General features: G+C 41.1%; 1 protein-coding gene across 1 annotated transcript in view; it reads right to left on the bottom strand.

Annotated features, from left to right (window-relative positions):
• LOC309692306 (uncharacterized protein) overlaps window positions 1-27,953 on the bottom strand; it is a 50,949-nt gene that overhangs the window by 8,869 nt on the left and 14,127 nt on the right. Inside the window, exons 5-10 of the mRNA XM_082510660.1 lie at window positions 25,782-25,858; window positions 23,859-23,964; window positions 17,290-17,514; window positions 3,075-3,145; window positions 1,759-1,869; window positions 1,558-1,655 (exon numbers count right to left, since the gene is read on the bottom strand). Of these exons, the coding sequence (XP_082366786.1) occupies window positions 1,558-1,655; window positions 1,759-1,869; window positions 3,075-3,145; window positions 17,290-17,514; window positions 23,859-23,964; window positions 25,782-25,858 (688 nt within the window). The remainder of the gene's footprint in view (window positions 1-1,557; window positions 1,656-1,758; window positions 1,870-3,074; window positions 3,146-17,289; window positions 17,515-23,858; window positions 23,965-25,781; window positions 25,859-27,953) is intronic.

The raw sequence follows: 27,953 nt of genomic DNA on the forward strand, positions 1-27,953 counted from the left end.
ATCTCCTCTCTTCTTATCATTTAAATTGCAGAAAGGAGTTCTGTGAAAAGAGGTTTAATATGGACATTCATTATCATTACTATAATTGCCTCTATAGAGCGCAGACACCCTGGGCTTTCTGTGCCAGCGAGGCAGCCAGTCTACAGGCCTCCTCTAATGCACCACACAAAGGGGCTGGCCGTAAATCAGAGGACCCGTGACCCTGGCCCCGTACTCGCTGAGAGGGAGCTCTCACTCTGGGGTGAAGGTTTTGGGTGCAGGCCTTGACCTTCGGGGACCTCTGGTGCTGGCTTGGCTCCACACTCTCCTGTGTGTAGGAAGCTATAGAGCCCGGGGCAGCGAGAGATCGCTGTGTGTGGGAATCTGCGACATATGGGGCACAATGCAGAGACACAAGGACGCGGAGGCCGAGCGCCGCCCGAGCAGGGTTCAGGGTTCGGTTATTTTCACGATCTGTTCGCCTGCTAATTCTTTTTTCTCCCGTTTACGCCGTGAAAAGTGAGAAAGGAGTGAAAACACCTGATATCTTTTTGGCTAAAAACACAGACACACAGCGAGCAGCCCCTGGATTGTAGAGCGTTTGATATGAGGAGAATTTTTTTGTTTTGTTTTGTTTCAGGGTTGTTTTAAATAAATAAATTAATAAATTGTTGAATTTTTTTCATGTATTAATTGCAGACCAGCTCCACAGTGGAGCTCTTTAGGAACGGGAGAAGCACAAAAAAACATCAGAGATCCAAAAAGCAGCATGAGAAGCCCAGAAAGTGTCTGAAGTGGACACCTTCAAGCACCAACAACAGCACACGTGAGAGTAACACACAGAACGGTCGTTTGTGACACAGTAGTCGACGGTCCATGTAGGCAACGACCCCAGAGTGAGTGTATGAAGACCCCTCTTACAAGAAAAGAGCCAAAGCTTGAGTTTCGAAAGCTAAAACCAGTTGAGCAGACTTGCTTCACGGCCACAGTGCAGTCAGTGTTTCCTGTGATGCACTCATTGGTCATCTTTGTAATAAAACCTAAAGACTAAAAGAAAGAGTAGCGTGTGCCTTCATTAGCACAGGGATTTGTGTCACGGTGTGGCTGTAATGTTAGTTTTATACTGTTTATTTGGTAATTATATAACTTTTACTCTCTTTAAGGAGGCAATGCATTACTTTTTTAAAGTAATACAACGCAGCTCTTTAAATAAAGTTTTTAACTCTTTTACAGCTTTTGCATCATTTTTCTAGCTGTTTTCTTCCAAATTAATGGATATATATGATATCTAACTTTTTCATGGTAAGATAAGTTTGAATTAAGTCAAATTCTGGTGACTATTCAACATTGGTTTCAGCCCTTAAGGGCAAAGTGCACAGTTATCACATCCAGACTCGAAACCTTGACCTCTAAAGTCGTATAAAACATTTCTAAAAAGGCAAAGTGGATCAAAGAGAGTCCCACACACGATGGCAAAATCACTGGAACAAACTTGCATACACAGTCTTATTCTTATTTATGGGAGGTCAGCGACTCCTCCTCCGGCTTCTCTGAGGGGTGTGTTAGTTGGTCACTTACTCCATGGATGCAATTTTCTGTGCCAGGCTTGCAATTACAGCAAACAGCCTCAGGTCCACGAGCCCATCTGTCACTCTGAAGTCCACCATCTCCAGGATCTGAAAAATAAGAAAGAAAAGAAATCCAAAAAGCAAACCCATGCAACTGTTAAAGCGTCGTGAATGTGTGATGTGAGCGTGTGCAGGCAAAGCGAAGACCCACCCTGTAGACGTAGATCTCTTCCTCTTCGGAAAGCAGCTCAGGAGGGATGATGTTTTTAAGAGCGAGGAGGACCTGCAGACAGGAGATGTAGCCATCACCGTCACTGTCCTCCTGCAAAAGAAGACTGCCATTACCATCTTTAACTTAAAGGATTAAACAGGGAAAAATGCTGGGTACTATATAAAGAAACAACAGAAAGTTGTGATAGATGATTAAAATCTGTAGCTTGACCTTTACTTTCTTTATTATGTTTGGAAATAAATCCATCCAGTTTGAGGATGATTGGATTAACTGATTAATTAAAAGCCAACTTATTGTCAACCTTACTACCATCAGTGGGAAAAATTACATTATTACTAAAAGGAAGTTCAGCAAATTACAGTGAAAGAAAGAGAATATACTAAAGAATAAAGGTGAATATAAAACCTGAATCACGCAGGACTAGAGGAAAACGTGTATTCCCCAACTAGTTGGAGAGTGGTTGCTCGAGGTTACACCACCAGATTTGTTGGTAGCAGATTGCCTCTAGTTTGCATGAATGATGCCAACTTGTCGTCTTTTCAGTAGTGAAACTTCAAAACACAAACTGGAAACAGAAACATTTTGCCTTCAAACTAAAAACTGCGCTTTTTAAAACATGTTGGTTGTGGCGGTAAGGTAGAACTTTTAGTTTGAAGGGAAAAAGACTCCAGGTTGCCTCATACTTTTTCACATTTCACTACTGCTTGGCGAGTAGTTGTCAACTGTTTGCAGACAAGTCGCCGTCTTCCATGCTAACCACCAAAGCAATCACTAGCATAGAAGGCTTTTGGTGCTTTCACCTAGTAACAACCAGCAAAATCCAGCAACCACTCGGCAACCAGTTGCAGAGCATAGTGGTTAAAGTGGAAAAAACGATAAATATTTTACAAAAAAGCAAAACAAAAACTCAAAACTTGAGATTTAAAGTCTTTTCTTTTGACTTTTCGTTTCGACCCTTGGAAATATTGTAGGAATCCAACCAAGGTGTGAATTATCACATTAATTAACTAGCAGAATCTTTTCTTAAGGCTGAAATCTGTTTCAACCTTCTTTTAATACTCATTGGTTTTCTTTGTTGACTGTGATTGTGAACTGGAAAAAAGTGATTTTTCTTAAATTATTAAATTCTGAGATAAACATTTTTACAGTTTTCCTAAATTTTGCAAGCCATTGCTACTGTTAGGAGAAAAAAAATCTGTATTTCTGGGAGGGAGAGCAGCAAATTACAGTGAGTGAAACAGAATATCCTAAAAGAAAAAGGGGAATATAAAGGGTTTAAATCCCTTTTCACTTACTGCTTCAAAAGCCCTTTTGTACTCGGCCAGCTTCTCCTGACTGAAAATGCAGTACTTTGCCAAAAAGTCGACTGGAAAGAGAAGAAAACAAAGGCAAAAGTTGAGAGCTAGGGGAAGCCATGTTAACTGTACTCTTAGACATACTAAATTTCAGACGGTGAATTCATCATCTTTATGTGTGATAGTCAAAAGAAACATGCAGCTCGAGTAACAACGTCAGGCTTCTCACGGTGTGTGCATGTGTGTGTGTGCAGAGTGGATTAGGGCAATATTTCTCTCCTCTGGTCGCACCGGGGTCAGGGAGGGGGGACAATACGGGGCGAGAGGTTCACAGGACGTCCAGTTGACCAAGATCGGGGAGGAGGGAGCGAAGGAGGGGAGGAAGGGGGTCAGAGTGGCACTTGGCTGCTGGGTCTTTATATGAAGACAGAAAGTGAGATGAATAGATGCAGCGGTCAAGGCCTCGAAATGAACGGCACTGCTGTGGTTGAATAGGGAAAAGGTTTTTCCTGAGTTTGAGTATATTAGAGGGAAATATTAGCATTTGTATTAAATCATTTCTACTTAGGAAAAACACTAACCCTAGGGGTTCGGTGAGTCGGTCTCAGGGGTTCGGCAGAACCTCCGCCGTGACATGCACGGCTCATTTTGTACACCAGTAAAAAACATATCTATGTCTTGAATTTGAAAAAAATCACATTTTATTTTTCACTAAAGAGGGGTTCAGTGAATGCGCATATGAAACTGGTGGGCTTCAGTACCCCCAACAAGGTTAAGAACCACTGGCCTAGACTCACCACTTTTCTGAGGTTTCTGTGATAGCAAACTTTTCTGCTTTCTATTTTTAAATTTCTTCTATTTTAAGGACTTAAAAAAACAAAAAAAAACAAAACACTGTTTCCAGATGTGTTCGAAGATCAAAGGCATAACATTTAACTCTGGTGATGTCAACTTGTGTTGTTTACAACTTCAGTTCTATTTCTTCATTTTAAAAAATGAATCGCTTTAACAAAATTCTCTGGCCTACATACTGAACTTAGATAGAAACAAATAATAACGATATGCTTCCCTGTACTGACGGCAGTTTGTCCACATGTGGGTCTACTGGGAGGCAGGTTTCCATGCAAATTCTACAGTGGAACTACACGGAGCTTTTCAGCTTTTCAGAGGCTCAGCTGTTTTTATATATTGACTTTAGTATATTTAATGAAGCCAGACAAAATGTTACCTTCAGGTTTTTTGAGTTATAGACCATCGGACTGCATTGTTGTGGCAACAAAGTCTTTTCTGATAACTTGCTGTGCATTTTTTTTGGCACATTTGGGGTAAATGTCCCAGCTGTTTGATCACCATATGGAATTGGTGGCTGGTCAAAACAACTTCTGGCATATGAACGGTCTTCTTTTTATTTTAAAACCAGGCTAATCTTCTAGGCATCACTTTTGGCCTTCTAGAAGAGTTTTTAAAAAAAACATGTATTTTTTTATGGGGCATTAATTAAACTGTCGATTTACAAGTTTCCCAAGATACCAAGTATATCAAGCTGGAGTTTATTTACAAGATGTACAAAAAAAATTCTTTTTAGGAGTTGATTTTGAAAAAAGAGAAAGTTGTAGCTTGTGAGTGAGAATCATTATTATAACAATGTAAAGCTACCCAAAGGAAAACAGAAGGGAGATAAGCATGCCAGCAGATTACAATACAGTACTTTTGCATGCAAAAAAGCAAAGTACAGAAACAGTATCTGCTAAATTCAATTCTATATTGTTTTAAATGATGTTTTTATGCCGCTTTCATGTAAACTCCTTTTAAACATACTCTATTAGGAGAAAAACATGAGCTTATTTCCCTGATTCAGTGCAAAAATCCCAAATGTAAAAGCGATGATTACACGAGGGGCACAAACTGAGACAAATCGCACCCATGAATATTTCAGCAGGCAAATTTGTTAGGGAGAGCGACTCCGTATAAAAAGCGAGAAGGGGGGTTAGAAAACGGGGCTTTTAAGCTGCTGCCACTTCAATTTAGGAGATGCGAATGAGTCTACTGAATAATGGATCTATTCATTGGTGTGAAGAAGAAAGAGAAGCAACAGAGTTGATATCAGTCTGGACTTAAACCTCTGGACCTCTGGGGTTTCTCTCCAATGGCAGGGGGGCCTGTTTGAATCTGCCATTTATCAGCTTAGGCCTAATCAAAACCAGGCCTCCTCTTTTCACATGCTAAATGTTACATTCGCATCCAGTCAACTTGACTTGTTAAAGCTTGATTAATCAAAAAAAGCAAGGCGGCCTGCCTTCTTCGCATCTGTTTGCAAATATCTGCGATGAGACGAGGGTGCAGGACGAGGATCTGGAGGGACACATGCGTGCAGCCGCAGCTCGGCCTGCAGCGGGCCCGGGCGGGGATTTAAAGGCTTTCCTCATCCTCCTCGGTGGCTGCATCAGTGCACCGGTCAATCTGCTGAAGTGAACTGGCACCTTGTGTGACACAGTGAATGGATCCTCCTCCTCTTTTTTCTGAGGAGGCTGAGGTTCACTGACCATCTGGAGGAGAGTGAGCAGCTGACCTGTGCTGACGTCTGTGAGTCCACAATGACAATATGAGGTTACACACACACATGCACACACACACTGATACCGCTAATAATAAAAACCATCCAGGCGTATATAAGGTGCATTTTTAAAATAATTTTTCCGATCATTTACTCAGGCAGGATCTTTTTTCTTTTTTTTAATTTTTGCACTCCATTAGACTTTATATTTTGAGACTTCACCCCAGAAATATATGACAACACAGCTAATACAGGAAGCCACAATCTACATAAAAAAAAAACTCCACTGAATACTTCCCCCCCCCTCTTTTTAGCAAAGGAAATTACACTCAACGGGACGGGACAATATATATTATATTCAGTGTATGCATGGACAGTTTTCAGGGTGAAAATGTCAGAGGTCACACGAGAGTGGCCAGACTGCTTTGAGTTGACAGAAAGGCTAAAGTACGTAAAACAAAACTCGCTACATCTATGCAGAAGAGCATCTCTGAAAGCACAACCCTGAAGCAGACGGGCTCCAGCAGCAGAAGACCACGCCAGGTGCTATTCCTCTACAGGCTACAATTCACACGCTCTCAGAAGATGGGAAACATTGCCTGGTCTAATGATACGCGTTAAGCTACAAACATGCTTGCATTCTTAAAACTTAAACTTAAAACAATATGGCAGATTTGTGCACAAATATTCAAGCATGTTAACCGATACTCTAAATCTGAGACATTAAATTGATGAAGTTTTGCTACTGAAACTCTGCTATATCCCATGATGTTAATGCATCTGAAGTTTTATGTAACAAAGCAAGATTTTGGTCTTAGATCAAGACCTGTTGTTATTAACAACAGTATATTATATATACGTTTTGCCTCATAAACATATATTAATGTTACAATATAAAAGCTAAATAAATGAATAAATCACTTGATTCTGATGGTGTCAGGTAGGAACTTTTCTCAGCTTTCACCAGAGCCAATGGTTCACATGAATGAAATCTGGGGCCAAACTGTCCTCTAAGTACTGCTTCCGGATGAAAACTGCACTTTATTTTCCACTTGTTTCTGTGAAACACGCTGAATGAGGCTTGTTCTGAGAGTTAAAGCCGTTTGCTGGGGCTTCACCTTCAACATCAGCCTCGCCTTCTCTTTCAGCTGCTGTTTGCAGCGCTCAGGCTCACAGTGCAGTGGTGCTGGAGGAGGTTGGGGGGTCCCCGGCTGAGAAGAGCGTACTGTCAGGGAATCAGGCTGGACAAAAGGTGCAGTGGAGTGAGAGATTGAGGGAGGAAGCGAGGCCGGGTGGAGGAGCGGGACAAAGCCGAGGCAGTAAAGCCTCCTGCCTGATAGCCTTATCTGATTCTACTCCAGCGCTCGATGGCTTTTTTTTCACCCTGCCTTTAAAGCGCACAGGTTGTGCCTTTGGTGTGAAGCCTAGCAGAAAATGTTAATCAAGAGAGGGACTGTGTGGAGAAAGGCGAGAGAAAGGGGAGAGTCACTCTGTTGAGGCCATAATCTGTAATGAGACCGAGGCGATTCAGTTGCAATTGAAAGAGGAAGAATGGGGCCATGATGATGATGATGAGCAGGGAGGTTCACTCTTTTACCGGCGTTTGTTTTTCTGTTTTGTTTCTTTTCTCTCGTGAAGTCAGTGCTCTTGCACCGGCACAGAGCCGCAGGTCACAGCTCATTTAATACACACCCTCGGACATTGTTTCCAACGTCTGCAGCTGACAGATGAAAAATACTTCTGACTGCTCCACTGACCGTTATCAGTCTGTGTATGATTTATATTTCCCTCTATGGCAAATATTGATGCTGTTTCTAGTAATCACAGCTCTGAATAACGGCTGATGCAACCCTCATTAATTATTCGCTTGTTTCTTGCAGTCTGTAGTAAATACAGAGGTTGTCTTAGTGCTGTGGAAAACAAAGCAGGAAGTGGACAATGCGTGTGCCGCACTCGGTAGTGAAATGTTTCACTCGCACGTGCAACTAGAAGTAGATGGACTGTAATGAAGGAAACAAACATGTAATAAATAAAGTCACCATGACCAAGTCATGCCCAGCAGCATCTGTTTCATGGTGGATTTAAAGCCCTGCCTCTTTGCTGCGACCAAGAAAGTGAATCCAGGTGGAGTGAAAGAAGAGTTTACGACATCTTTTTAATCATGTTTGTTATCAAAAGCTTTGAGCTAAGCCAATAAAAGTTAATTATCTGACCTCCTCTTCAAAACGTTAAAACCACCGGAGGTTTGTTTTAAATAGGCACAAAGCACCTGAATCAACAACAACAACAAAAAAATAAATACGTGTTTGTATGCAGATAAACTGCTTCTCTAGTTCCCTTAGCTCTTTATATTTGGCAGGTTTCTGATAAATCCTACTGCAGGCTGGCAGCAGCAGGGCCATGAATGTTAACCTCCTAAGACCCAAACTCTTTCATGGCATGTATTTTTAATTTCTTTTTGCTATTTGGGCCAATTGGGACCTGATGAATGTAAAAACAAAGAATGACATGATTTTTTTTTTTTTTTACCTGATTTTTGTTTCTGATAAAAATAAGAGCCACACATAAGGACATTCTCTTTAAATTTTGATAGAAAAGTGGCAGTATAATGTCCTCTTTAGTGGATATCAGGCCCTTGTAGAGCAAAATTTAGTATTTTGGTCTAGACAACCCAAAATGTGATGTCCACACATGTGAACGCCAGGTCCTAAGATGTTAAAGATTTTAGTTACCAATTACTCTGCATATTAACACTGTTAATAAACCATTAATAAAGCTACTTTCAGCAGCTCCTATATTCATTTGATTTAGCTGTGTTTTGCCCTTCCTGAGTCTCAATATCTGCTATTAATAACTTCTGCTCTTAAGGTTACCAGTCCTTTATAATTTAACCACCAAAGTATTTTAAATTAACGCTTTGGTGGAATTTGTGCTCGATAATGGGTTTAATTCGTTTCCCCACAAATTCTAAGCTAGTTACCTTTTTCCCCTTAGCTTTCACTTGTTGAATAGAAACAGCAAAACGGTCCGGTCTTGTAACTGAACAGCATACTAGAGACACAAATGTAAAATCAGACAAATCTGCAAAACGTTACCACGTGACCCCTGGATTAAAAACATAGTTTTTCTATGGTAATTTGAGTATATTTAATGAAATAAATGAAAGAATGACAAGCCCTCAAAGTGCATGGGGGAGGGTTGAAATATCCCCCCCTCAACTCTGAGCATGTAACAGGATATATCATAGTTTCAGCAGGAAAACTACACTTGGTTAAAGTGTGTGCTGTATTTACAAAAAAAATTCCGGTAAGTTTTAGGGTTAAGCATAAAAATGTGCTTTTCTGGGAGTAAAAGTGAAATATGTGAAAACAGATCATCACACCCAGTTCTGACTGTTTTAATGCCTTAAGTTTAAAATACAGCCCACATTCAATTTGTGCATACCTACACAAAAACACCTCTGTAAAACAATGTAAGGCTGTGATGTATAACACACGGGCACACAGAGGGGTTCATTGTGTTTGTAACGTGTCCACTTGTTTGTTGCTCTCTTTCCCGCTTAATCCCAGACTTTTGTTTCTGCTCATCATCACACTGTATGCTGTGATCCATAATTCCTTCAACAAAGGTCACATTCAGCAGCAGAGAGGAGGTGACCTCGTTTTTAACAGCAGGAAGATGTCAGGGTGAAACATGCCCCACATATACGGGACTAAAATATGTGATTAAGAGCGCAGATTTAGAACAAAGTGCGTTCATACAGAAGCAGATAAACATGTTTTGACAGGATAAAATCTATGAGAAATGGGTCCTTAAAAATGAGATGATTCTGTAAAAGTGATGAGACCCTATGTGTTAAGCAGGTGAGAGGAGCTTTGAGCGTGTCATTACACAATAATATTGAATATATAGAATATAGATGAGGTGGCGATGTCAGCCTCCACATGATACACCAGCAGGAGGTGCAGTCTATACTGAACACATAGAGTCAAATGTATGAGTAAGTTGTGCAACAGCAATAACGTTCCCCCTGTACCTGCACATTTTTCATGAAACCTACCTGAGTTCAGAGTTACAACAGACAACTCATGCATATTTAACTCAGCCTGCAAAGGATTAATATTAAAGAATAAACAGCTAACCTGTTATCTTTGTACTCACAAATTCAATGCATGTCACATTACGCATTAAATTAATTACATTTATTAGTTGATATTAAATCCACAAAATACAAACTGCAGGTGTAGACACGAGGGAACAGCACAGGAGATCACATCGGGAGTAAAGGGGGAACATCGCAGGTACATTTTTGGTGGTTCAGAGTCTTTTTGAGGTGGTTCTGTGTCTCCTTATGTCAGTTCAAAGCCTACATCACATTTAGAAATGGCCTAATAGAATATATTGTTTAAGAGGAACTGTAGCCCACCATTCACTCACAGTCCAGAAAGACTAAATTACAACAAGAAACTAAGTTACAGGCAGGCAATTGTATCACTGGATACATGGAAAACATTTATGGAGCTTAAAAACACCTTCAGAATGCCGACTTGTTTTCTATACTAGCAGGTAAATAAGGAGCTTAGAAAACAGAAAACAAGAAGTGAGGTGTAATTTTGTCATATCAGTGACTGTGGTGAAAGACTACATTATAATCATAATTGTTGCAAACATGGGAAATGCAAGAACTTTAAATGCAACAGTTTTTTTTAAAGGTCACCAGTGTTCAAAACACAGTGTAGCAGAGTTAGGTACCACCGTGCTAAAACAGGTGACGGCACAGCAGCATTATCCTTAAGCCTCTGTTGTTTCTACATGGACTCATGACTCCACCCCTCACTTTCTCCAAAAAGACTGTGTTTGTGTGTGTGTTGAAGGGGAGGGGGGGGGGGGGGTGTTAAAGCTCTGGTAGGAAAACAAACAAAGACGCACGTAGCGGCCACACTCCTGATTCTGGCTGCACGCCATCGGCCTCACCACAAACCACAACTTACGCTTTCCACATGCACACACGCCTACGACCAATCAGCTCCTGCCGCAGATCCTCCTGATATGCTCCCAAGAGTCCAAATCATCTGCTTTGCTGCAATACCTGATCTCCAGAGATAACCTTACAAAGACAAATCATTTGCTATTATTGCCCTGCCGCTCCTTGACATTGTGCCATTAATAAGGCCATTGTCGAGGGCACTCTCTGTTTGGACACCATATAATAGACGCTTTGACAGATTTACTTTGCTCTCTCCCTTCTTTTTTTTCTCTCTTATGAATACAGCGGGCATATTCCACGCTCCTGCTCATCAATAGACAAGCTGTTTGTTTGCCTAGTCATTCTGGACTGATGGTAAATACATAGAGGTATGCCACACCAAAGGCTGAACAAACAGGGCTTACATAAAAGCACTGTACCTGAACGCACACTATGGACATCCCCCTGCAAACACGTAACTATTTCTATGACCTCTTGTTACCTGCTCTTTAAGCAACTGGTCTTTCTTGTTCACTTTCTCTTTAATTCACTGTTTGGAGCCAACAATTAGACATCAACCCACAGGTAGAAAGCAGTAATGTGGGCTGGTGGTGGTGGTGTTACTGGGTGGGGTCAAAGTGAGGCTGGTTTCAAGGCTGGCAGGTGTTCCATATCAACAATGGCATTCATCAGAGACCCACAGGGTCCCTTCCACCACAGCCAGCCGCTGGCTAACAGGCACGCTTTAGCAACACAAAGGAAACCACAACTACTTGACATCCGCTTGGGTTGTCCATTGGAGATAGAGGTGAATGGAGCCCAAAGTGGCTTTTAGAAGTCCAGAAACTCATTAGCACTACAACTTTGTCAGCTAGACTCTTTGACACAGTTCAAATCACAGCTGAAAACCTCAGTTTTCATCTGAATATCAGCTATAACCTTCCTGTCTTGTTGTTTTGTGTTGCAAGGTAATTCTGAGTGTAAATAGTTTTTTATTTTTGAGAAAGTAAATATTTCTCATTAATTTCAATCCATTTCTACATATGTTGTTTTATATTTGTTCATTTGAAACAGTTTTTGGAACTGGAGTTCAAGGCTTTCAGTACCCACGGTGAATTGGAATTGACATGAACCCTGAAGTGGAGGCCTTTAAAAGGTCTCTTAGGGTCCTTATCATTAGTGAGAAGAGAGTTACTGGTCCATCTACGTTCATACAAGCGGTGTTTAATGCCCAAAAGAATGACATCATAAATACAAGCAGTGAAAAGGAGGTTCTTCTCAGTCAGGAGTCCCTCTTTTTGACCCCCTTCCTCACCTCCTCCCTCTCATTCTCAGGTGTGACATGATGGAGTAAGTAATGGGAAAGGTTATCCTGTTCTTATTTAAGGGAGGTTGGAAACGAAGCCTGTCTCTTAGATCAGACAGCTGCTACATGCTAAGCTTGTATGTTTTGATAGACTTCTGAGTATATATCCTTTGTGTTTCCTGTTCTCATAGTTTTAATTAATTTTTAGTTTTTAACTGGTTTAGGGAGGAATTTTTTTTTGGCTTATTTGCATTACGTCATTTTGTTTCTTTTGCGCCTCTTGTAGCTTAGTTTATGTTTGCTTTCAAGTAAAAATAATATGAATCTGGGGTGTGGCATCCTCTTTCTGCATGCTGTGGTCACAGAGCTTAGATGAGTTTTTCTTTACCTGCTCGTGTCCATAACAATAAGGTCATTTACCCAGGCATGGCATGCCCAGAAAGTACACACAGTACTTTTCAAAAGCAGGAGGTCCTTTCCAAAGCTTTCGGGGAATCAGGAGCCATAATAGCTTATTTCAGGAAAAAAAAAAGATTCTCTTTAGTAGAGTCCCAGCATAAAAAAGGGCACATGAAGCATATGAAGCACTATTTAGGTGCCACTTATTCTATAAAAAGGGGGCACAGAAGATCAAAGGTGAAAAAGGTTTTACTTTTTTTTCTGTTGTGTAAGAAACCAACAGCTCATCACATAAAATCTTCTCTTTGTGCCTGTGTACATACTGTCTCTGCTTTGACTCATCTCTGCAGAATGACTCCAGACACGAGGCGCACGGCAGCGATTGCTGACTGATGACAACCTGGAGTGTCACGGGACTGAATGGACAAAAACATTACAGGTGTAGGGGTGGGGGTGGATTTTGGGAATCCTTTGGCAAGGGCTCGGTGCCGAACAAAACAACAACAATTATGTCCTTTTTAGAGACTAATGAGGGGCCACAGTTACAAGAATGAACCAGAGGGAGTTCACAGACATACAGATACAAGCCACACACAAGGACAAACACGAGAAAACAAAAGGACCCTTGGCAGACAAAAATACAAAAATGAGCCAGGAGAGAAAACACAGCAGCCAATCACACAAGCACAGTCACTGAGTGCCTTCATAATTTCAACATATTTCAGTGTTAATTAAATTTTCAATGCTAATAATTTTGTGTTAATTCTAACCAAAACTGTTTTTCTAAACCTGAAAAATAATGAAAGAATCCTTCATGTTGCATCAATACAAGGAGTCTATTTTTTTACAGAAGACAAAAGATTTCAAAACTAACTGGATTTATTTGACGTTCATAATATGGAGAGAAAAATCTCAAGGGTTTTTTTTTTTTTCACCCCTTGAGAGTCTTGTTACTTTATTAATGTACGTACATTTTTTTTATTAGAATTACTTTTAAAAACTGTATTAAAACAACACATTCACAGCCTGGTACAACAACAGGTTTGGTCTCTGTGGACAGGAAGTCCTTTAATTTTAGCATTTTATAATTCTTTATTTATTTAAAAGGGACAGTGAAGCTTAACATAGTCCAAATATAAAATATCAAATGATGTACTGCACATAGGTTTATAGCTATTGCTCACTTCCAGCCATTGCCCCGTGTTGGGCTTACATTCACAATACACACAGTTACACCATTCACTTTTTTTAATCACCTGTTTGGATGTAATCGAGGTGTTATGTTGGAGTGGGGCTAATTTGATTGACAGGTGTGCATGCGATGCTTTCTAGAGAACTTTTAATGGGATTATCTCACTAGTGTTACAGAATCCAGAGCATTTGTGCTTTCTATTGTTAGCAAATAAGTGTATAAGTGTTAGTATATTTAAATATAGTAAATGTGATAAATCTAGCTTTAAAAACCTGGGCATTCGTCTTGTAATCGGAAGGTTGCCGGTTCGAGCCCCGGCTCCGACAGTCTCGGTCGTTGTGTCCTTGGGCGAGACACTTCACCCGTTGCCTACTGGTGGTGGTCGGAGGGCCCGGTGGTGCCAGTGTCCGGCAGCCTCGCCTCTGTCAGTGCGCCCTAGGGCGGCTGTGGCTACAATGTAGCTTGCCATCACCAGTGTGTGAATGTGTGTGTGAATGGGTGGATGATTGTGTATAGTGTAAAGTGCTTTGGGGTCCTTAGGACCAAGTAAAGCGCTATACAAATACAGACCATTTACCATTCTTTCCTAGTCTAATTGACCACAAGGGCACATTCATAAAGCATCTGATGCTACAGACATTGGTGGATCGACTGAGTGAAATTTGGGGTTTAGTATTTAGTTGAGCAAAGGTATTTTGAATGTTATCATTTGTTTTTGAGATTTATATTTAGCCTTATTAGATTGCAAGAGTGGAATATAGTGAGAGAGTGGAGAGGGTTTGAAATAAATGGTCTGAGGCAGAATCTGAGAAAGCAGTCTGTGGTTAGGGCATAGCAATCAGTCAATAGTCACTCTCTTTTCCCTCAATTTTTGTATCCACCAAGCCCTGACACCCGTTTATTGTTTGATAATGAGGTAATGAGAAAATCCAGTTCACAGTGTGTTTTAGGAGCATTTCTCTGAAAACAGATGTCATGCTCCGGTCAAAAATAAACAGTGACAGTAGACACACACACACACACACACACACACACACACACACACACACACACACACACACACACACACACACACACACACACACAGTAACCACAGTGCACACTCCTGTAACAACACAAAGGCTTTCCATTAGTAATAACCTTTCTGCAAAGTAGCGAGGCCAGCTGCTGGGTTCTCCATCCTGCTTGATTACTCTCTGAACAAACCTGTCCAATCAGTCCTATTCATGGGTGCCAACACTCACATGCCAACTCTGACCTGACTGACCTCCGCAGAGGGCCAGCCCCTTCAGACTTGACCTTAGGTGTAGATGCTTATTGTCGGAGCTGCTGTCCCCAGCGCTCTTACAAAGGCTCGGATGCCAGAAATTAGGCACTTGAGGGAAACTCGAGAACTCCTGGCTAAAACTCCTGCTTGCAGAAAAAAGGCAATTGTAAAAATCAAGTGCTGTAATTGAGGGTAAATTTTTGGAGTCGAGAGGAGTGTTGGTAAATGCGTTTGTGTTTTTTATGCATCGTCTATGAAGTGAGGCAAAGAAGAGGGTTGGCAGACAGACAGATTCAGCCTTCAAATATTGCTAATTGCTAACAGTTAAGAATAACACTTAACATTTTCAACCAGGCTGATGTCTGTCTGTGTTTATTTTTCAGTTCAGACTGAAAACACTTTACAAGGTGTATAGAATTTAAAATGCAAATGGCCGCAAAAACAACTTCAACATGTTAACAAACAGTGAAATGACACGATCGGAGGAATGCCAAAATGCTTACCAGACACCAGCTTTATTGCACCTCCAACTTAACTGTATATAAAAGATGGATGTAACCACTAGGACATCACCCATTAACCCTTTTGGTCCAATGGGAGGCAGCTAGCAGGTAGCTACAGCTCCCTGCACCTGCACACCCATCAGTCTAGGTGCCACACTTCATAACTTCAAGCTTTAATGGTATCCAAATGCAGTGGTTGTACACACAGCTGTTAGGCAGCTTTAAGTGGCCACTGAAGAAACAGAAATGAGTTTATGTGTGCTCAATGAGATGTTAGGACAACAATGAACAGCTCATTTCAGGTCAAGTTCAATCTACATGATGGGAAATAGAGCTATTTATGGCTGTTATTTCAAGTGCTGTTTTGTAATTAGCTTCTGCAGTATTAATATAAAATGTTATCACCAGGGACAGTGAGGAGGTAGTTTTGAATGTTTAACTTCTGATATATATAGATTTATAAATATACAGACAGTGTTGGGAAGGTTACTTTTAAAATATATTCCACTACAGATGACAGAATACATGCCCCAAAATTTATTCTGTAACGTATTCCGTTACGTTACTCAATGACAGTAACGTATTCTCAATACTTTGGATTACCTATTATATTATCATGCTTTTTTACAACTACATGAATGTACTATTACTTTGTGATTTATTACTATTACTGAAGGTTACTCGCCATACCAATACCAACTAGATTTTTAAATCTTAATATAAAATGAGTAACAGCAGGGTGGACATTAGGTAAGGCTGCACTTTTTGCAGCGATCTTGTATATATTCACGCATATATAAAACAGGTCCGCGGCTCCGAACTGTAGTATAAAATTTCAAAGCTTTAATGACTCGACTGGTTAAATAAGGGTTAAACTAAACACTGCACCATCTTGTGGTATGAACCGGTAATACACAGAAGCACTGCCCAGCAGTTTTTTATGTTGAGCTGATATCTCTTCGATACAACACACAAATGTTTTGGAAACACATCGCATTGATGTATTTAGTTAATTCTGCAAGATTTGAAACTGTTTTGTCATGGTCTGGGTGAGTGGCTGGAAACTTCCACTAGGTTCCTGAACTTCCCTGGTCTCCGCCCATGGGCAGGGCCACCACACCCTCTACCACCTGGAGCTGACTGAGCTAATTAGGCTGGGAGATTTAAGCGCTGTGCTGACATCTCTTCTCCACCAGTTCATCGACTACCCTGCTGCTCCCAGACACTCCACGGCTTTAAACCGCACAGCCTTTTGGACTTTGGATTTTCCTCTCCGTTTCCTGGGATTCACTCCTTGCCTCACCTGCCTGCCCTCCTGCAGTCCCTCAGTCTTGGAACCACAAGGATCTCAGCTCAGCCACATCCACATCATCAAACTCACCCGGACCTACGCCGCCTCTCCTTCAACACATCCATCTCTCACCTGCAAATGTGACTGTTCCCGCTCCAGTTTCCTTCTCAGTCCTGCCCCTTTGTTTTGCCCCAGCCACATTGCCACGCCACCCAAATCCTGTACCGTTTGTCACTACTACATATTATCCTTGTGTTGATCAATAAAACTCTGTTAAAACCTTTTCTCTGCCTCTGCTCTGGGTACTGCGCTTGGGTTCAGTTCCAGTTACCGGTCTCTGGCCTTTTGTGACATGTTTTTACAAACAATACTTTAAGTACTGTTAAGGGAGTAGGTCCCCTCCTCCCTTAAAGTTAAGGGAGGGGACCTAATTTTCCAAACGATTATTTCAAGTGCTTATGGTGAGAAAAACGGTCTTCTTCAAGGTTTTATTTACATTTGATGATATCATAAACACCGCCCCCATTTTGGTCAAAGACAGAGCGTGACACCGTAGAGATTGCCGATGTTTTGAAATATTACAGAGGTCGTGGTGGGGAAAGAAGCTGTTCCCTGAGGGTGTTTTTTCATTAAGATGCCATCGCCACAGAGATTTATAAGACTCACATGGAAAAATCTCTGCCAGGACACAACCTAAAGATACTTTAACCATTCTGAGATTTTTTTTATAAACTCACAATCTTCGAAGTTTGAGTGGCCTTTGCTGCTTTTGCTTTGTCGAGGCGTTTCGTCCTGCAGTTTGGAAAGCACGTTCAGCACCTTTGCTTTCCTCTCCTCCATCTTGCTTTCCTTATCCTCGAGACTCCCAGGCCTTCTCCCTCCAGCCGGGGACTCAGCTTGGTCCCTCCATCCTGGATAATTGGATTCCTCCTCATCTGGGCCCCCTTCGCCTGTGTGGGAACCTGGAGTGAAGGCATACAACATGAAATATACATTTAAAAAGAAAGACCTGGCTCTACCATGCTTACTCTCTACATTTTAACCCTTTAAACATCACAGTGCTGCAAAAGAAACACATTTGTATTCATGATTCTCAAGGAAGGAGCCACTTAGAAGAAAGCACTAAAACCCATTTCCAGGCTGTTAATAGCTAACACTAATTCTCATCAAATTGTTTTTTCGAATGCTGCAGTCACATCTCCTTCAGTCCTTTCAGTGCCGCACTAAAGAGCCAGACTTAAACAGCCATCTATTTTGTCACTGACCAGCCAATTACGAGTCCCATTATCTCCAAATACAAAGTCCACAGAATACACTTCTTGGTGTAGAAGCGTAGAGACAAAGAGCGCCATCAATGCAGACTTGAGCTTAAAGGAGCCTCAAATTGTCTTTTGCGACAGTTTCCATTAGAGTTTCAGACTCTTTTCTTCGTGCTACTTTTGCAAACACGAGTGTTTCTTGTGTTAGCACATGAGCGAAAATTCAAAATGTGATACATCAGGAGACGGGTCCATTCATTAAGAGGAGAAAGCTCGACCGGTCGAGTAGATGATGGACATTGGATTCAATAAGCCTCACGAACGTGGTGGTGGCGAGCGTTCATTTATCCTGCGTGCAGAGGTCAGCAGCTCAGATTGATGTAGCCATGTCTCATTTGACAGGCTGTCTTCCACCACAGTGCACACAATCACACGCCTCCACGTCCTTCTGAAGCCCCAATGTCATCAAAACGGGTGAAAGACGGAGAAATGTATTCATCTTCAGAGCAAAAAATTTATCATTCTGTTTCATATGCAACAAAAAACTTCAACAGTGACACGATGACAAATGAGATGAGAAGCAACACGATTTCAAAAGGAAAACAAAAGCTTTGGTTACAATTCATTTTATCAATCATCTTGATTCATTAATTAAGAAATGACAAATTTGACTCAAAACTTTATACAGCCCTCATAAGAACAAAAGAAACATCAAAACAGACATGATTAACCAGACTCATCTGTTTTCCTCTGCCTAAAATCAATAATTCATTTCTTATTTAGTGTTTATGGTCAACTCCAAACATCTTCCATCGCTCTCCTTTAAAGTCCAGGGCCCATATTCCCAGTTTCCCAGTCTTTCCTGTCTCTGGTCGCCATGCCACTGCAAATCACTTTCAGTGTGGATGGCGCCTTACTTAAGGGAGTCAAAGCATTAAATAAAACTTTATCTTTAATTTTACTAGCCATGAAATGGCTAATTACAAAGAAAATTACATTCCCCTTAGCAAATAGACTCTGGGCATCAAAACAGCGCCGCTGCATAGGCAGGAAAACTATGTAACATATGCTGCCTGGGAGAAGGCCTGTGTTTGAGCCCCAAATCATTCCCAGAGAGACCTCCAGTCTGCATAAATATGGAGTTGCAGCTGTCCCGAAACAATATGGTGGCTGCTAAGTGTTTAATTCTGATGACTGTAGAAAAAGTCGCAGACTTCAGTTAGTGAACAGTAGGTGGTGGACCAAACTACTGTGATGCATATGAACGGGGGTGTCCATTTGTCAAGACTTTAAAACTGATTGTTCTAAAATATAAAGACGACATTAAAATCACCTTCATCTTCATGTATCCCCTTCATACCGTGATTTATGAGGTGTTTATATATATATTTTCTTCTGACTGATTCCAAACCTGCACAATCTTTATATCAGGGTGAAAGGATTCAGTATTCAGTTTATTCGTTTTGAAGCCCTCCTATCCTAACCTGCAGTGGCCTAATCCATGAATGCACAGCCGTGATTGCTGGTTAGTTCAGGCTGAAAACAACAGCCCATCTAAAACACACAGAGCAGGTTACCATACCAACCGCAGCATCTGAGCACAGCAGATAGCTGGATTTGGCTGCGAGTGGCCAAGTCAAATCCCCTCGCTGATCTCGAAAAAAGGCCACACACCGCCCACAACACACACCGCCTGCCCTTTGCCATGCAGCGCACCAGCCAAAGGCAATAAGGTTGGACTTGTATCTCTTTCTTTGCATGTTTGAGAAAGGGATGAGCATCAACGAGACAATCAACGTGTCGAGGCCATTCACTGACGCCACCCGGAGCCTTCACTCCTCTATGTCTTGAATGAATGGCAGAATAGGAGCAGGGTGGAATAAAAAAGAAAATCCTTCTCAAATTATTATTCATGGGGAGGGGATTTTCCTTTCAGGCCTCCTTTATCGATGCCTTTCCCAACACGTCACCCTCTCTATCTGCCCTGACAAGTGCCAATCAATGGGCTTGAGTCCAGGTTTTTGGGAAACGCCGGAGGATTTCAGAGACAATAGCCAATGAGTCCACAGTGATGGTGGCTCAGAGACAATAGTGACATGGCTACACTGTTAGTGTGTGGTCCACAGGGGGTGAAACGATCCTTGCTTAGTACATGACTAATCTCTGGCTGCATCACCTCTGTCTTTCTGCAGCCTAATCTGTCCCGTAGTTTCCTCAACTTCCCTGAAACAATCCACTGAGGTCAGTTCAGATTAGTGCTCTTTGTGGCCCTGTACATCGCCACATTCATTTGGACACTTACATCTTTAGTTGCAGCTGAATGCTAAACTCTGAGGGTGAACACAGAGTGACCGAGCAGCAGAGAAACAGCCATGAAACAATTACGAGGGAAGGGATTATTCTACCTATGAATTCCAAATGAGCAAAGATGGACAAAGGTCTTATCGCAGGCCTCACTGGGGAGCCAGGGCATCTTGTAGCAGCTGATTTCTGGGTCTGGCTTAATCTCTAAATCATTCAACCATTTTTAATCGATCCAAAGGGATGGGTGACTCATTGATGTGGGGATCTGGGGTGGAGCTTTCTAGAGATTACAAATTGGTTATTTTATTCAATTCTATTACAGGAAATTCATGATATCAGTACTCATGGAGCTTGGCCAGAACAAAGTAGAAGGTGCAGAAGATTTTTTTTATGTATTTAACTCTTTTTTTTTCTTTTTACCAATTTATTGGTAACAACATTGGTATTGAGGTTATTGCCTCAATGCCTCACTTTTGATAATCACCACCTAAATCTCTATATAAGAACAAAATAACTTAAAAAGAATGTAAATTGTATAATTATGTAAATAGCTTATTTCAGCTCATATTTTTTGATTTTTGATTTTATTATGTTATATTATATTATGCATTTATTTCTACTGTATTTCTCATATGCTGCTCTTATAATTGTTTCTGTTGTTTTAAATGATCATTGGATTCTTTTCTGTTGTGAACTGCAGTGGAATTATTTAATTGTACAGGGAACTATGTTTTTTTTACTGTGTATATGACAATAACACTTGAACTTGAAATGAATTATGTGCTTTAAATTGAATTTCATTAGCATTAACACTATTAGGAATGAAGTAGCTAAAATTAGTCAGCTAGCTGTAATGTTTGGGTAACGAGCAATTTGTGCATTAAGCCCCGTCACATGTTAATAGTAATATCATTATTATCTTTATTATTATAAAGTTCTGTTTGATTCAGTTTTATTCATATAGTGATGATCTTATTATTCTTAAACTATGGTTTGCAGTATTTTGGCTGGGCCCTCAGTCATGGTACAATAACGTACCATATATACAACAATCATAATAATAATAAACATGATTAATAAATAAAAATAATAGGGCAGGACATATGTCTTTTCACTGCTATAGTCAATGTTAGCCTGCATATAGATGTGCTGCTTCGAAACACCAGCAACAATTTAACGATTGCAGTTCCATGGGTCCAATGAATAACAATGGATGGCTTTATGGTTTGGTTGTATGGTTTTATGGATGATACAATCCATAAAACCTTTGTTATTAATAAAAGTGATGGACATACTATAATTGTAGGGTTTGGATCTATGGAAATCTGACATAATCTTCAAATCCATTCTGAGAAGTTGTTCATCACACTAAACCTACAAAAGGGATACCCATATTCTCATGGAGTCAAATTGGGGTCATTCCCTCCATTAGGGGCTTAAATGAAAGGTTGAACTGCTCGCACGTCCAGGGTAGCCAAATCTCACCTATCCACACAAAGACATGCCACACACTGGGCATCTTTTAGAGGCGCCGTAACCTCCAGAGCGACCTCTCCACGGCCTGCTAATGACCCCTTCCCTCTGAGGGTGACCGTGTCTTTGGCCTCTAAAAGGTCAAAGCACATAAGGCATCACCAGGATCCTCTACATAACATCTTTTTCATGTTTGCCCAAGTTTTACAGGGTAGTTAAACAAGCAAAGACTTATTCTAAAATCTGTCAGGAACCAAAAAAGGAGCATTTTACAGCTTAATGGAATTTAACTTATTGTGTAACTAGACAATGGATATACATTGTATACCTTCTACAAGCTAATAAATCAATCAGTCTTTGTAAAAATGCCTTTAAAGAGTCATAAAATGCTCTTTACTTGTGTGGCCACTTCTTACAGTCAGAAACAGAGGAGGTAAATAAACATGTTACACAGTAAAGTCAACCTTTAGGAAAGACCTGTAAAACACAGAGAAGAGGTTCTGGGTGTCCTCACAAACTCTTTTTTAGGAGACCCTCTCTAAGTTTCAATCACTTCCGTACCTCGTTGAAACTAAAATTTGTCTTCATAACAAGAGTTTTGAGTTTGTATGTTCATGTTTGCAGAAAAGGTCTTCATCCATAAAGAGACTGGATCTGAATGTACAAAGGTGTCCCAAAGGTTCTGACACCTGATCAGAAAATCTTGAGTGACTAAACTGAAGCAAACACGGATCTCTTCAAATACACAATTACACTATGATGCAAAACAGCAGAACTTGAGCTTGGACGTCCAGGTTGCATCCTTGGCTGCCTAGATGTTCAAGGGCATTTTAATTATTGTCTTTGATACAAAAAGAGAACTTTTGGTGACACCAGATGTTATCCACGTTTCAATATTTGCCCATCTTAGTTATTGGCCGTTTTATTTATTTATATATTATTAACTTTATTAGGAATTCATATTGTTTTGCTTTGTTTTTACCCTCTCATCCTCTCTTCAGCTCTAAAATCAAAAGGTGGAGATTCACAGCGTTTTAATCCCAGTAGGGGGTTGTCCTGCAGGAGGGTAGGTGACGCACTATTAATCAAGTGTGTCATCACATGAGTCAAGGTGTGCAAATAGGCATGGGGTCAATACCACAAGAGGTTTGTCCCACCCTATCATGTGACCTATTGAGGTATGACATTTTTGGGACACCCCCACACCCAGTCCATATCACACACGCTGATGAATTTATATAAGAATGTAATGTGCTTGAAAGTCTGATTGTGTACTGTATATTTATTAAACCCTGAAGCACTTTGCCAACGTGTGCTTTGAAAAGTGACATATGCCAAATCCTTCACATGGAGACTTTCTGTAACTAAACAAGTGTTTCATCGTTTTTCATGACTCATACCTCATATCAAGATTTAGAAATACTTTTTATTTTAATGCCTCTGTAATTCTGACATGATCGTAAAAGGAAAAGCAGTGCATTATATTAGAAAACTATTTATCCAATTAACATAACCGAACACTTAAAAAAAAAAAAGTAATTATGTTAATTATGTCAATCAACCGACAGTGGCATCAGACATGTTGGATTTGGTAGACAACGCTGCGCCCTGCAGCTCAGCCTTCGGATGCATCAATCTCAGCTGTGATGGATGCATTTGTAACTTCCTCTAGCAATACAGCAGGCCATGGACCATTAGTGTTATAGCACAATGACGGATAATGGATAAGTAAGACATCAGCAAAAAAGAAAGAAAATGATCACAGTCTGACTGATGTGGTCAAATGAAGGTGGGAGGAAAAAGAGCGAGCTATTACTTCAAGGGTGGCTCTCCATTTCCACTGCGCTGACAACACTCCTGCCTGTTTTCTGGCCTTTTGCTGCCAGCTCTCTAGTGTTTGTGGTCCATACAGTAAAGCACTGCTCCTAAACCATCACTCATGAATGTGCACAAGCTGGCCCTACAGGTGAAGGTGATACTGCAGGCCAGCTGGCCCTAGCGAGGATTAACAGGCTTAAGTGTACCGGAGGCAAGGGAACGCCAAACACAGCGCTGACAGTGAGGAGACAATGGCCTCTAATAAAGCAGAGCCGACAGGGACTGAGTGGGCTTTTACTGGATCAAGCGCTAATGGTGAAGATGGGCTCTCGTATTGATTAAGTATTGTTGTAGTAGGCTCTTAGTTTTGAAACAGAGGTGGTATGTAATGACAGCGCAGACAGAGCCTGAAAAAAAATATGTGTTCTGAGTAAATCTAATGGATAACATACTGTGGCTGGACTGGGAGGGAGAATGGGAGGATCTGAACATGTCGAATGACGGACTTGGGTCTATGATCCATGACGATGGCGACCCTGAACCTCCTTCGGACTGATCCTGCATGGAAACAGAAAGGAAAAAAATCAGTTAGGCTGCTTTTCAGCAGAAACAGGAAGGAGCTATTTTAGGTTAAGGTTTCGGTGGAATTAGATTGACCTGCGTAATGTAATATGCGGTTCTTTGAGTACAAGTCTGCGATAGCCACCATATCTGGAAATTTCCACATGCACATGGATCTTTCTTCTTGTTCTATTTGTTGCCATGTTTAACAAATTGAGGTGTAAACAGCAACTTTATATGTAAATGATTAAATAATGTACCTAGCTATAGATGGGGTGGAAATTAACCCTGTTCAGATGCACATAATGTTCCCCTTTTTCAAATTCCCTAACTGACTCTGGGAGATCTCAGCTATATGGACATCCTGAGGCTTTGCTTGTTTCTCTATTAGTTCCATGGTGATTTTTCCAGCATGGTTGGGCTCAGGTAGTGTAGCAGTGCTTCTAATAATGGGAAAGATGTTTGTTTGATCCTTCCTTGTAGTAAGAAAGCACTTTTAGTGCTCAAATTGAGGAGAAAGTATTTACCATTTATTGTGGGAAGCTGCTGCCACAGGGGAGTGTCTTTGCAAAGACTGCTTTAACAGTTTTTTGTTGGGCATTGAAGATTGGTGTTATTCACTTTAACTGTCGGTGGTTTTAATATTGTGGCTGATCTGTGTGTATCATTACAAAAACTGAGATTAAAATTCTGTTTCATTATTAAGTGTAGATTTTTGTTGGGGACGCAGATGGCTCGTTCCTGTGTAAGCTGCCACTCGCTGCCTAATTTTTGTGTTTCCATCTTTATAATTTTTTTTTTATCATACATTGATGCAGAAAAGGACCCCCCCCTGCCCCCACCACCAATACTGAAAACCAACACCTAGTACATGCACTTCCTTTTTTTCTTCAAAGACACAGCAGAGTAATCAAAATGAGCAAGTAGGGAAGTTGGTTCAAAACTTTTAATAACGTCGGGTTTGCCTCTGAAGAAGCACGTGAGGAAGAACTTGCAGCTTCTATCTTGAAAAACCTACTAATGGTTTATGAGTTTCTCATCATTGTAAATAATCCTGTGGGTGGATACTTGGTTTCAGTGAGGTGAATTATGCAAATGTTTGTATGAATCCTGCTCTGAGCACTCCGGCTAGACCCCCATCGTGGTCAGGCATAATTGTGGGGGGCTTATGGCTCTCATTCATGCTTTTCAGGGGCTCCCTCTCATCTGTCATAAAGAGGAGATTAATCGTAGATCACGTGGAGCACCTGCATCCATTCCACTGCAGCCCAGCGTGCAAAAGCCCTGTTTACCCTCCCGACCCCTCACCCCATCAAACCCTGTCTGATCCTGGTGGTGGTGCATCCTCCAAAAGAATCCTATCGTGTCGAGCTCTAACCCCCCCACCACCACCACCACCACAACGACACACCAATGAGGTGGTGTAAAAGCCTACCATACAGTCGGGCCTCCCCCTTCTCCTGCAGCGCGTGACTGATTAACCACACACCTGCTGCACGCCGCGTGCCCTCTGTTATATTGTGTCTCAATTATCATCAACAATTTGGCTTGTCTTACTGGCATGACAGTTATAAATGCATGCTGGTTCAAGTTTGTAAAAGGGTGTCTTTGTGTGGGATGTGTGCACTGCTTGGGGCTGTTGTGCGATAGTAGCTGATTCCTCAAGGTCTAGTGTTTGTTGACAACAAAGCACAGTCCTGCTTTTGAAGGAAATCTGATAGATGAATGAAGGAGGGGTGAGTGTGTGTGTGTGTGTGTTTGGGTATGTGTGTGAGAGAACCAAAACTGGTTTCACAAGGGGCAGCGGCACTCACCGATTTGTTTTCTTGGACTTTCCCTGCAGAGTTGAACCTTTCAGAGACGCTGCCAGCTGTGAGCGGCCTCGAAACACCTGACGAAACCAGCAAAGAACACAGCGTCAGGCAGGAGGGAGAGGAAGCGATTGTGTGTTAGCAGTTGTGTTCATGCATCTGTGTACATAAGTGCTGGCCTCTGGCACACACTTCTATGCGCTTGTCTTTTTGTACTTGAGTGTGTGTGCTCAGATATGAGTAATGTTGTGTAGTAGTTCCAATTATGGCTCCTAATCTCTGAGCAAATAATGGCATAAAATGGAGCAACAAAACCCCAGAGGAGCACCTGTCTGCAGAAGCGTGCCAGGTGTAAACATTGTTCTGCAGACACAGAGAGAGGAAAGACAGGCTTTCAGAAAACTCAGACAGATTTTGTCTTTTTGTAAACATCGGAGGCATGGATGCATGAATGCTAACAACACCGTGGTGATTATATTTCTTTTTATGCTGGGCATGAGCCAGATAAATATGGTTTTATTCAGCCCAGTTTGGAGATTTCCACTGATAAGACAATTTAAAGGAATTCCAGCGGAAATTCACCCAGAGAAATTTTGTTTCTGATTAAATAAATAAGCCACAAACCGTTACAGTTTAAAAAGTACGAGGTCAAAGGTATAATTACATGAAGACCAAATTGACTGACTAACTCTGACTGACCCCCAAATGAAGAGCAAAAACATTGCCATCATACAGATAATGATGATGCAAGTCTCCACAAGATCCATCGTTTTCAAGCTTCCCACTCACTGTCTTTTATTTACTTTTTGCAAATCAGGGGGTCTGCAACTGGGCACCTCAGGATGCTTGAGAAAACCTGCAAAACTAACTGTTTATTACCAAACTGAAGACAACATTCATTTAATTTAGCAGGTTAGAAACTCAGAGTTCTTCCTTCCCACCATCGCAGGTTCTTGCTCACAGGAGGTTGCCTGATTGTTGGGATTTTCACTCTGCTAAGTCTTTATCTAATGCCAGATTCAGCCGACTGTTGTTGTTATTTGCCATTGTACAGATAACTGAATTAAACTAAATGTCTTGAATGTTTTTAGAAGAATATTTTGGCAACAAAAGAAGAAGACAGATCATCATAAATTGTGACGCTGTCAAGTGGTTCACCCAGTAAACGCTTGGAAGTCATGTGACATCCTATCCTTGAGCTCCTGACCTTGAGGTTGGGGTCGCTGAGATTTGAACTTGTCTGAGAGTGTATTTTGTCTGAGAGTGTATTTTGTCTGAGAGTGTATTTTTAGAAAATACACCTACGGTACGAATTTCAAATCCCTATGTCAGCTCGTTCTCAAGTTGTCGCATTCACAAACTTGGGTGCACTCCCCGCTTGCCAAGCACTTTGGATGATAATACCCTTTCAGCGTTTTACGGCTGAGGGATAAAAAGACAGCAGGTCGAGCTGAAGATGCTGAGATTTTCACTGGGAGGGACCAGAATGGACAGGATTAAAAGTGAATACATCAGAGGGTCAGCTCAGGTCTAGTTTAGAAGTTTAGAAACAAGGTTAAAGAGGCAAGGCTGAGATGGTTTGGACAGAGCAGGGATTTGGGATATTATGGATAAAGGATGTTCAAGATGGAGCTGCCAGGGAGGAAGAAAAGAGGAAGACCACAGAGAAGCTTGTACTATAGTGAAGGAGAAGGTGTAGAGGGTTGGTGTGACAGAGGAGGATGTTAGGGAAGCAGACAATCTGTTTTTTGTACAGATAAAACACGATTCCCAGTCTCTTCTTCACAATAAAGTACACAGCTTATTAATTCATTAATACTATTAAGCCAAGGTCTGTTTAAACAGGTCTGTGTTTGAACAAAGAAAAAAACTGTCTGTCACGACCTAGTAGATAGACCTGTGGTATCAATTTGAAAATCCTACATCCCCTCATTCACCAAGTTGCGTGTCCATGCTGCCTGCCTGGTTGCTCAGCGGGCTGCCTTTGAAGCCTTTGAAGCTGAGGGGTAAAAAAGCCCAACTAGGGACAAAAGTTGGAAGCACATCAGTTTAATGCTTGCCATTATATTTATTCATTTCAGTTTTATTTATATGGTACCAAATCACAACAACACTTGCCTCGAGGTGCTTTATATTGTAAGAAAAAGATCCTCTAATCATAAAGAGAAAACCACA

Source organism: Aulonocara stuartgranti (genome assembly GCF_965226115.1).
Source record: "Aulonocara stuartgranti genome assembly, chromosome: 17".
Lineage (NCBI taxonomy): Eukaryota > Metazoa > Chordata > Actinopteri > Cichliformes > Cichlidae > Aulonocara > Aulonocara stuartgranti.